General features: G+C 42.9%; 1 protein-coding gene across 4 annotated transcripts in view; it reads right to left on the reverse strand.

Moving 5' to 3' along the window:
- Positions 1 to 540: 540 nt before the first annotated feature.
- GSR (glutathione-disulfide reductase) overlaps positions 541 to 12,009 on the reverse strand; it is a 52,827-nt gene continuing 41,358 nt past the window's right edge. For 2 of the 4 annotated variants that reach the window (XM_055295879.2, XM_055295880.2), the window contains 5 exons: positions 11,554 to 11,712; positions 6,568 to 6,679; positions 4,409 to 4,540; positions 3,379 to 3,512; positions 541 to 2,135 (listed from right to left, as the gene is read on the reverse strand). In XM_055295879.2, the coding sequence (XP_055151854.2) occupies positions 1,986 to 2,135; positions 3,379 to 3,512; positions 4,409 to 4,540; positions 6,568 to 6,679; positions 11,554 to 11,712 (687 nt within the window). In that variant the 3' untranslated portion in view covers positions 541 to 1,985. The remainder of the gene's footprint in view (positions 2,136 to 3,378; positions 3,513 to 4,408; positions 4,541 to 6,567; positions 6,680 to 11,553; positions 11,713 to 12,009) is intronic. The other 2 variants (XM_055295882.2, XM_055295881.2) reach the window with 1 other exon arrangement.

The raw sequence follows: 12,009 nt of genomic DNA on the forward strand, positions 1-12,009 counted from the left end.
AGCACTTTGGGAGGCCAAGGCGGGCAGATCATGAGGTCAACAGATCAAGACCATCCTGGCCAACATGGTGACTAAAACATCTCTACTAAAAATACAAAAATTAGCTGGGTGTGGTGGCACATGCCTGTAATCCCAGCTACTCAGGAGGCTGATGCAGGAGAACTGCTTGAACCCGGGAGGCTGCAGTGACCTGAGATCGCACCACTGCACTCCAGCCTGGCGACAAAGTGAGATCCTGTCTCAAAAAAAAAAAAAAAAAAAAAAAGTATTCAGTAACACTGGATGACTAATGAAAATCATGGAAAAGTTTAACTAGCTGGTAAAACCTAATAGAAATAAAGTGTTAAAGACCTAAATGATTTCTAGGCTTTTCTTCCAACTCAGCCATTAATCTGCTAGTTTCTTTTATACCTTTGATCTTTATTTTTATACGAGAACTCTTTTCACCCCCGTAAGCACAGGCAACTGATTCTCCAATGTGAAATATCCTTAGAAAATAAACCAATTTCCTGTGTACCAATTAAAGCTCACAGTAACAAATTTTATAAGAAGAAAAGGCTGTAATTGTATTTTCAAATTTTTGGAAGTTTTTCAGAAAAAAATAAAATGACAAGAACACACACAAATATTGAAATTATTCATTGAACTATAAACACTTAGCAGAGGAAGAGACTTTTGAAGTATTTGAATCCACCTCCTTCTGAAAACAGGAATCACTTCTAAATGTCTCTCATATCTTTTTTCAAGGCAGGTTTTTCCAGGAGGTTCCCAGCCTCCTCAAATCTTTCCCAAGTTTGATGCACTTCATCTCATAAAAATAATACATACTTTTTCTTTTTTTTGAGACAGGGTCTTGCTCTGTTGTCCAAGATTGAGTGCAGTGGCATGATCAGGACTCACTGCAGCCTCACCTCACTGAAGCTCAAGTGATCCTCTCACCTCAGCCTCCCAAGTAGCTGCGATTACAGACGCATACCACCACACTTGGGTAATTTTTTTTTACTTTCTGTAGAGATGCAGTCTTGCTATGCTGCGCGTGCTGGCCTCAAAGCTGTGGGCTCAAGTAATCCTCCTGCCTCGGCCTCCCAAAGTGCTAGAATTACAGGCCTGAGCCACTGTGCTTTGCCACAAACTATTTTTAATCATTAAAAAAGAAAAAAGAAAATAAGGCAGGCCAGCTTCTCACATTACATGCTTTTAGAAAAAGGTCACATGCTTGAAGCAGCTTTGTTACATGCAGAGCACAGTACTGGCTTCAAAAAATATATAAAGGTTCTGTGCACTGGCATTGTTTACATGTGAAGAATTGCCATCAACTTCTATGAAAATTAGCAAGCCGGCACAGTGGCTCATGCCTGTAATCTCAGCACCTCAGGAGGCCGAGGTGGGCGGATCACCTGAGGTTGGGAGTTCGAGACCAGCCTGACCAACATGGAGAAACCCCATGTCTACTAAAAATACAAAATTAGTCAGGCGTGGTGGTGTAATTCCAGCTATTCGGGAGGCTGAGGCAGGAGAATCGCTTGAACCCAGGAGGCAGAGGTTGTGGTGAGCCAAAGTAGCACCACTGCACTCCAGCCTGGGCAATGAGAGCAAAACTCTGTCTCAAAAAAAAAAAAAAAAAAAAAAAAAAAATTAGCAAGTTCTATTCATTCAAGTACATTAAGTTAATTGTACTTCACAAAGTTTTATATTTGGGATAAGGCTAAAACAGAAAAAAGAAAACTAGCACAGAGCTGTTAATAAAAAAAAAAACTTGAAAATATTAATTATTGTGAGATGTGATCAAATGAAAATCAATCCTGGATAACATTAGAAATTTCTAACTCCATAAATAAGTTCTATCATGTACTAAAAATTTCCACTATTAGAAGATCCTAATTAAAATAAAGAAATACATAAAAACTGAAACAGTCAATGTGATTATTTGTTTCCTTTCAGAAGATCTATGGGCCCCACTGCCAGCCACATGCATCTCTGTGTTCTCAACGAAGTGTGACCAGCTCTTCTGAAGAGGTAGGGTGAATGGCGACTGTGTTGTCAAAGTCCGCCTTCGTTGCTCCCATCTTCACTGCAACAGCAAAACCCTGCAGCATTTCATCACACCCAAGTCCCTGCATATGGATCCCAACCACCTGGGAAAAAAAGAGAAACATTTTCTTTTCTTTCTTCTTCTTTTTTTTTTTTTTTTTTTTTTTAGATGGAGTTTCACTCTTGTTACCCAGGCTGGAGTGCAATGGCATGATCTTGGCTCGCTGCAACCTCCACCTCCCGGGTTCAAGTGATTCTCCTGCCTCAGCCTCCCGAGTAGCTGGGATTACAGGCACACACCACCACGCCTGGCTAATTTTGTATTTTTAGCAGAGATGGGGTTTCACCATGTAGGCCAGGCTGGTCTTGAACTCCTGGGCTCAAGTGATCCACCCACCTCAGCCTCCCAAAGTGCTGGGATTACAGGGGTGAGCCACGGTGTCTGACTGATACTGTGATCTTAATTGAACTGATAAAGAGCCTCTGGTGATGGCTGGCTCTTCATATTATTCCTCTCTATATAGCAGTTCTTAGTCTTGAGAAGAATGACAAATAACGTTTATCAACTGAATGAATGATAACTGGCATGAAGAAATAACTAAGTAGGAGCCTTCATGATTCAATACCCAGAAATCATAGGCTACTGAGGAATGTTCATGGCACCACCACGCCCGGCTAATTTTTGTATTTTTAGCAGAGATGGGGTTTCACCATGTTGCCCAGGCTACTCTTGAACTCCTGAGCTCAGGCAATCCACCTACCTTGGCCTTCCAAAGTGTTAGGATTACAGGCATGAGCCACAGTGCCTGGCCCTGGCCTCTCCTCTTTTTTTTTTTTTTTTTTTTTTTTTTGCTTTGAGATGGAGTCTCGCTTTGTCGCCCAGGCTGGAGGGCAGTGGCATGATCTTGACTCACTGCAACTTCCGACTCCCAGGTTCAAGCGATTCTCCTGCCTCAGCCTCCCGGGTAGCTGGGATTACAGGCACCTACCACCACGCCAGGCTAATTTTTGTATTTTTAGTAGAGACAGGGTTTCACCACGTTGGTCAGGCTAGTCTCAAACTCCTGACCTCAGGTGATCTGCCCGCCTTGGCCTCCCAGCATGCTGGGATTACAGGTGTGAGCCACCACGCCTGGAATCATCCTTATTTTTTAAAAGGAGTGGAACCTCCTTCTAGATGAAATATTATGAAGAACCCCAAAATGCACGTAAGATAGATCAAAGTGGGCCTGTCCAGTTGAATCAGAAGGCTCAACTGCTTGGTCTCCCTCCTTTCCACCCCTGCAAAATACTGCCATCCCAGTCCATTTCGCAAGGCACTATTTAGTTTGCTGGATTTTTCCTTACCTTTTCTTCCTTGTTAGCACAGACCATTTTCATCACACATTTTGTTTTCCTTTTGGTAACTGCGTGATACATCGGGGTAAAGCTGGTTGAATAGGTCTTCACATTTTCTTTTCCATATTTATGAATGGCTTCATCTACAATGCACATTAAAAAAAAGCATCAGAAAACTAAACAATTACACTGAACTATCAAAGAGGGAGATGACCAGAAATACGTAACCTGAATCAAACCACGAGGAAATATCAAACCACGCCAAAATGAGAAGCATTCTACAAAATAAATGTCAGTGTCATATAAGACAAAAGAAGGGCTGAGGAATTCTGCCTCTAGATGAAAAGAAAGGCCGGGCACAGTGGCTCATGCCTGTAATCCCTGCACTTTGAGAGGTGGAGGCAGGCGGATCGCTTGAGCCCAGGAGATTGAGACCAGCCTGGGCAACACAGTGAAACCCCGTCTCTACAAAAAATTAGCCAGGCATGGTGGTGGTGCAGGCCTGGTAGTCCCAGCTATTCGGGAGGCTGAGGCAGAAGAATTGCTTGAACCCAGAGGCGGAGGTTGCAGTGAGCAGAGATCGTGCCACTGCACTCCAGCCTGGGTGACAGTGGGAGAGCTTGTCTCAAAAAGAAAAAAAAAAAAAAGAAAATGATACTCGGTTTATGTAAGGGCCAGTTCTTAGGAAAGATATATGTTTGTGTGGTGTGTGTGTGTGTAGACTGAAAAAATGAAAAAGCAAAAATATTAAGGTTAGAGAGCAGTCCTTTGTACTATTTTTAGAGCTTTTCTTTAAATTTTAGTTCAAATAAAAAAGCAAAAAAAAAGATCAAAGAGATAGGGTGGTGTGAAGGAAAGATACTGTACACTCAAAGTAGTAGTAGGGGAGAAAACTGAAACTGTGACAAGAGAGTAACCAAAAAGCAATGTAATCTGGGGCTGAGATAGGTTTCATCAGCTGACAGAGACCTAGTTTAAAGTTGGGGGCAGGGGAAAGAGGAAGGAAACCACAAATGACCTTCAGTTTTTAAATACCTACCTTCCGTGAGTCCCACTGTCCCAATAGGGGGGTGGCTGAAGACCACAGTTGGGATGTTGTTATAATCTAATTTGGAATCTTCCTTATATTCAAAAAGTCGATGGGCAAGTTTTCGGCCAGCAGCTATTGCAACTATGGAAATATTTTAAAATCAGTGTTTATCTTACTGTCTATTTTAACATAGCTAAATTGTTCCACTAGCCATTTATCCATCTAGCTTAATGCCCTAGTTCTGACAGTTTCACACCATTGTTCATTACACTATCTAGATAGTTTAATACAGCGAAGATATATCATGCCTCAGCAAACAACTCAAAATGATTGGCTTATGAGAATTTTCTACATTCTATTACAGGTTGAGCATCCCTAATCCAGAAATTCAAAATCCAAAATGTTTGAGCACCGTGATGCCACAAGTGGAAAATTCCACACCTGACCTCATGTGACGGGTTGCAGTCAAAAACGCAGACAAAAGTATGCCTCATGCACACATTTAAAATATTGCATAAAAGTACCTTCTGACTATGTGTATGAGGTGTATGTAAAACAAATGAATTCCGTGTTTTGACTTGGGTCACATCTGCAAAATATCTCAGTATGTATATGCAAATATTCCAAAATCTGAAACTGAAAACACTTCTGGTCCCAAGCATGTCAGATAAGGGATGCTCAACCTGTCTGGCCCAACTCCCAAAAGACACATTCACAAGTTCTCACTTACCTGGCAGTTAATCTACTTAATGAAGATATTAGCTTTTTAATACAATATTTATGGAACAAACTATATTAGTTTTCAGCATCTTTAGTTCTATTTTATAACCCTAAAGTGCTGGGATTACAGGCGTGAGCCACTGTGTCTAGAATCTTCATTATTATTATCATTATCATTATCATTATTATTTTTAGACGGAGTCTCGCTCTGTCGCCAGGCTGGAGAGCAGTGGCACCATCTTGGCTCACTGCAACCTCTGCCTCCGGGGTTGAAGCAATTCTCCTGCCTCAGCCTCCCGAGCAGCTGGGACTACAGGCATGCGCCACCACGCCCAGCTAATTTTTGTATTTTTAGCAGAGATAGGGTTTCACCATGTTGGCCAGGAAGGTCTCCATCTTTTGACCTTGTGATCCACCCACCTTGGCCTCACAAAGTGCTGAGATTACAGGCACTAGCCACCGCGCCCAGCTGAATCTTTATTTTTTTAATCCAGACAACATCTCACTATGTTGCCCAGCCTGGTCTCAAACTAGTAGACTCAAGTGATCCTCCCACCTCAGCCTCCGAATGTGCTGGGAGCCACCACACCCAGCCAAGAGCAAGAACTTTCTAAAGGAGCTAAAAGGGTTCGGGTGTGTGACTGGTGTAGGTTTCCATCCTGATAGAAGGCCCTGGGATGTGCTGGAATCGCTGATGAGGTTCTATAAGGGTACAGATTGAAAGTAGATCAAGTGATCATTAATGGATAGAGACGGGACAGAGCTTGAAATGGTGCTTAGGAAGCGGGTTGAGGTACAGGATGCGGGAGAGAAGGAAATCAGTCTTGGTTGTATCAAGACCAGTCATACAAGAATGACAATCTAGGCCTTGTGTGGTGGCTCATGCCTGTAATCCTAACATTCTGGGAGGCTGAGGAAGGCGGTCTGCTTAAGCCCAGGGGTTCCAGACAACATGGTAAAACCCTGTCTCTACAAAAAATGCACCTGTGATCCCAGCTACTTGGGAGTCTGAGGTGGGAGGATCACCTGAGCCCAGGAAGGTTGAAACTGCAGTGAGCCCGTGATCATGCCACTGCACTCCAGCCTGGGTAACACAGTGAGACCCTGTCCCCCCCCCAAAAAAAAGCCAATCTAAATTACTTCTTCCAAATGCCACTTCCTTCCACTGCCACCAAGCACAAGTCTGCGCCTAACTTGAGAGAGTTCTGCAAAGGGCGATCATATTGTCTGCATGAAAACTCCAGTCTGTGCTAAGCATGTTAAGTCTTTTATTCAGATAGTGTCAGGTATCCAACCAATATCTATTTCAACACATTGTACCATTTTGACAATATAAAGACACTCATCCTTTTAACTTTGCTTAAGCAGACTGCAGATTTGACAGTGAAGAGCCAGATGGATCATGTAACACACAGGCCCTCCCTCACCAAGAAGGGAAGAGACCTTACCTGGAGTAAGAAGAGCTTTTCCACATACATCCCCAACTGCATAGATGCCTTTGACGTTGGTATTCTGGAATTCATCTACTATGATATGACCCTTGTCATCGGTTTGAATCCCCTAAAATTACAAAGAGATATCATGTCAACACTTGGCCCGCCTACTAAAAAAGGTAGATCAAACCTCTGGATCTCCCTCCTTCATTTCACATGGGAACTGCAGCCAGAATCTCCAAGAAACCATGAGACTCAGCTGCAACATGAAAGGCATTTAAAGCTGGCAAGTTTCAAGCTGGGTACAGTGGGCCCACACCTGTAATCCCAGAACTTTGAGAAGCCGAGGAGGGAGGATCCCTTAAGCCCAGGAGTTTGAGACCAGCTTGGGCAACATAGTGAGACCCTGCCTCTGTTAAAAATTAGAAAAAAAAAAAAAAAAAAAAAAAGTTGGCAAGTTTTGTATCTTGCTTAACGTAAAAGGTAGTACTTTATCCACTTTTGAGGTGTTTTAACAGGATTTGACATTGCAATGTACAATTCAACTGGCCAGGTAGACATGAAGAGGATCACTCAACTATCAGGTGTGCTACTTGGAATCCCTCTGGAGTCCAGCTTTTCAACTTGTCCCATGGACGCACTGCTCCTGAGGCACACTGACTCAAGCACTCACCAAAAGCATATCTATCTTTAGTTTTTTTTTTAGAGACAGGGTCTCACTCTGTTACCCAGGCTGGAGTGCAGTGGTGTGATCATGGCTCACTGCAATCTTGACCTCCTGCTGCCTTAGCCCCCCGAGTAGCTAGGACAAGAGGCATGTGCCATCACACCTGGATAATTTTTTAACATTTATTTATTTATTTATTTATTTATTGAGATGGAGTCTCGCTCTGTCGCCCAGGCTGGAGTGCGATGGCGAGATCTAGGCTCATTGCAATCTCTGCCTCTCAGGTTCAAGTGGTTCCTCTGCCTCAGCCTCCCGAGTAGCTGGGACTACAGGTGCCCACCGCCATGCCTGGCTAATTTTTTTGTATTTTTAGTAGAGATGGGGTTTCACCGTGTTAGCCAGGATTGTCTCAATCTCCTGACCTCGTGATCTGCCTGCCTCGGCTTCCCAGAGTGTTGAGATTACAGGCGTGAGTCACCACGCCTAGCCTTTTTAACATTTTTTTATAGACTAGGTCTTGCTGTTTCCCAGGCTGACCTCAAACTTCTGGCCTCAAGTGATCCTCAAGCCTAGGTCTCCCAAAGCACTGGGGTTACAGGTGTGAGCCACCATGCCTGGCCAAAAGCACATTTCTATGAAGCTTACCATTTTATCTTTAAAAATCCAAGCAACTTTTGTACTCTACTCTAAAACATACTGATGTTTTTTTCCAGACTCCCAGAAGAAAAGTAAAAACAAAACAAAACAAAAACACATATTGATGTTTCCCTTAACCAAAAATATTTTCCTATATGTAGTCAAATTTTTGCTTTAAGAAGACATGTTATGCTTATCATTTGGCTTTGCAAATCCTAAGTATATGTGAGAAGTAGAGATATGGCAGAAGTAGGAAGTAAGTAGCCATAGAGCTTAAGAGCACAACTGGCTGGGCGCAGTGGTTCACACATGTAAATCCTAGCAGTTCGGGAGGCCAAGGTGGGCGGATCACCTGAGATCAGGAGTTTGAGACCAGCCTGGCCAACATGGTGAAACCCTGTCTCTACTAAAAATACAAAAAATTAGATGGACATGGTGGTGCATGCCCACCTACTTGGGAAGTCCCAGCTACTTGGGAAGCTGAGGCAGGAGTATCACTTGAACCCAGGGGGTGGAGACTGCAGTAAGCTGAGATGGCACCACTGACTCCAGCCTGGGCAACAGAATGAGACTCTGCCTCAAAAAAAAAAAAAAAAAAAAAGAGAGTACAACTTTGGTACAGACAGACCAAAATTCAAATCCTAGCTCTGCAATTTACCAGTTATGAGACCTTGTATAACCACCTGTTTATCAACAAATATTTAAGCTTCTATTACAAATGAGACTTTGACTTCATCACTGAGAATACAATGGTAAGACAGACATTCTCCCTACACCATAGAGTTTACAGCCCAGTAAATTATCTAGTATCTCTGTGCTCCTGGCTTCCTTATACCTTGCCGGTTGTTGGCAAGATTAATTAGATTAGTAACATGTTGACAAGACCTGGCACATAGTAATCACTCAATTTCTATTATGTAAATATATCTTAATGTCAAATGAGACTGAACCTTTTTTTTGCCTAATTCTTCAAGAATTTAGCAAATATAGGCTGGGTGCAATGGCTCATGCCTGTATTCCCAGCACTTTGGGAAGCCGAGGTGGGAGGATCGCTTGAGCCCAGTTCAAAATTAGTCTGGGCAATACAGCGAGACCTCATGTCTACAAAAAATTTTTTAAAAAATTAGCCAGGTGTGGTGGACCACGCCTGTAGTTCCTGCTACTTGGGAGACTAAGGTAGAAGGATCACTTGAGCCCAGGAGTTTGATGCTGCAAGGCTGCAGTGAGCCATGATGGCACCATTGTACTCCAGCCTAGGTGACAAAGCAAGACCCTGTCCCAAAAAAAAAGGTTAGCAAATTTAGTTGAAAACTGGACCTATCAGTGCTTACATCTGTACAATGGCAAAATATCTCTTGAAAGGTGAAAAGCTGAATGACCAGTTTTTTGTTGTTGTTTTCTTTTGGGTTTTTTTTTTTTTTGAGACGGAGTTTTGCTTTTGTTGCCAGGGCTGGAGTGCAATGGCGTGATCTTGGCTCACTGCAACCTCCGCCTCCTGGGTTCAAGTGATTCTCCTGCCTCAGCCTCCCAAGTAGCTGGGACTACAGGCATGCGTCACCATGCCTAGCTAATTTTTGTATTATTAGTAGAGACGGCATTTCACCACGTTGCCCAGGCTGGTCTCGAACTCCTGACCTCAGGTGATCCACCTGCCTCAGCCTCCCAAAGAGCTGGGATTACAGGCGTGAGCCACGGCGCCTGGCTGACTAGTTTTGTTAATATGAAAATATGCAACTAATTTTACTAAATGTCATTGAACAAGATTACAAACAATCAAAACATCTCCCTGAATATTTTATAAGTTAACATGAAGAAAAATGACCTTTTACAGAAACAAAAAAGGAATCCACATTACAACAGAAACTTAGTATTAGAACATAAATTAAAATGGTATACACTGCTCAAGCAGCTCTATCAAATATATACCCCTCAGGCCAAGCACAGTGGCTCACACCTGTAATCCCAGCACTTTGGGAGGCCATGGTGGGTGGATCACCTGAGGTCAGGAGTTCGAGACCAGCCTGGCCAACATGGTGAAATCCTGTCTCTACTAAAAAAATACAAAAATTCGATGGTCATGGTGGTGCATGCCTGGAATCCCAGCTACTCGGGAGGCTGAGGTAGGCGAATCGCTAGAACCCAAGAGGCAGAGGTGGCAGTGAGCTAGATCACAACACTGTACTCCAGCCTGGGCAACATGGCAAGACTCTCTCAAAAAAAAAAAAAAAAAAAAAAAAAAAAAAAAAAAAAAAAAGAACAAAATAAATATATGCACCTCAAACATAAAATATTCTATTATTACTAATAGAGTAGTATAACATATCAGAAAAATCACCATCATTATCAACAGCAGGTGAACATTCATTGTGTTCATAATGTAAGCTAGGGTCTCACAGTTATAAATTACTTTGCATGCGCTTTTTCATTTACTCTTCTGTATAACCCAATGAGGCAAGAACTTTTTTTCATTCCCATTGTGAATATGAACCACTTGAAGCAGAGAAATTAAGCTGCTTGCTCAAAGCCATGCAACTGTTAAGTCGTAAGAACTAAGGTTCAAATTCGGGTCAAACTCTGGGAACCACACCCCAAGCTCCCATTCTAGATTTTACTTCAACATTTAAAAAGAACAAGTAAGAATGCCAACTGTCCACAAATACAGACAGCATGGGTAGAGCCAAAAGAGACAGCTTCACATCTGTTCCCATCCCTGTGTACAATGTACAAGACAGTTACCCACCCAGCAATCTGGATTACCTACTACAGATGCTAAGAGATCAGCATAGGACTTGAAAGAGACATTCACATAGTGAAAATGAAGTCTGTAAGAGGGAGGCCAATAGGAAACTAGGTTAGAGGTGGCAGGCTGGCTGGGCATGGAGGCTCATGTTTATAAATCCCCGTACTTTGGGAGGCCGAGGTGGAAGGATCACTTGAGGCCAGGAGTTCAAGAGCAGCCTGAGCAACATAGTAAGACTCCATCTCTACAAAAAACTTACAAATTAGCCAGATGTGGTGGCACACTCCTGTAGCTCCAGCTACTTGGGATGCTGAGGCAGAAGGATCAGTTGATCCCAGGAGTTCAAGACTGCAGTGAGCTATGATCATGCCACTGTACACTAGCCTGGGTGACAAAGCAAGACCCTGTCTCAAAAAAGAAAAGAAAACAGAAAAGAAAAAGGCCAGATGTGGCGGCACATGCCTATAGTTCTGGCACTTTGGGAGGCTGAGATGGGCCAATCGCTTGATCCGAGGAGACCAGCCTGGGCAACATGGTGAAACCTCATCTCTAAAAAAATAAAAAATAAAAAAATTAGCTGGGCATTGTGGCACACACGTAGTCCCATCTACTCCAGAGGCTGAGGTGGATGGATCACTTGACCCCAGGAGGTTGAGGCTGCGGTGAGCTATGATCACACCACTGAACTCCCGCCTGGGTGACAGAGCAAGACCTTGTCTCAAAAACAAAAAGAAAAAAACAAAACCAGAAAAGAAAGGAAAAGGAACGAAGAGAAAAGAAAACTTTTTTTTTAATTTCAAAGGAATAAGCAATGAAATTTGATCACAAACTGAATACGTGGAAAAAAGAGAAAAGAATGCAATGGAATCCACCCAAGTTTTGGGTGTCTGGGGGGAAAATAAAACCATAAGACTCCTAGTAGATTCACGAATGTTTTGGGCAGACCAAGCCAGCTTACCAGTTTTTCTAAACTCAGGCCCTTGGAATTTGGGTCCCGCCCAATGGCCCAGAGCAGGCAGTCAACATCTGGAATCACGGTCATGACGGGTAGCCTACCAGGAACTGCAGTAACCATGCTGACTTCCAAGCCCGACAAAGTTTTTTTAACCTCCATGACCTATTGGCAAATAAAATGTGTTACACATGTGTGGAGGCTGGGGGAGGACAGGGGAAGAAGGAAAGCAAATACAGAGGAAACTAGAATTTTTAACATTAAAGAAAATCCCTACTGAATCCCACATACAAACATAGACATAAACTTTTACCCAAAGGCCACCAACACTTGAACTCCCTTAAACCAAGCCTGTTCCCTGGGTTGACCCAAATCTTCCAGTCAGTGGCTGGGAATGTCAGCTCATGACACCATTGTAATGCCTCACTTTAAAAACAAAGTATTTTAAAGTGTACTTCTGGA

Source organism: Symphalangus syndactylus, chromosome 10 (assembly GCF_028878055.3).
Source record: "Symphalangus syndactylus isolate Jambi chromosome 10, NHGRI_mSymSyn1-v2.1_pri, whole genome shotgun sequence".
NCBI lineage: Eukaryota > Metazoa > Chordata > Mammalia > Primates > Hylobatidae > Symphalangus > Symphalangus syndactylus.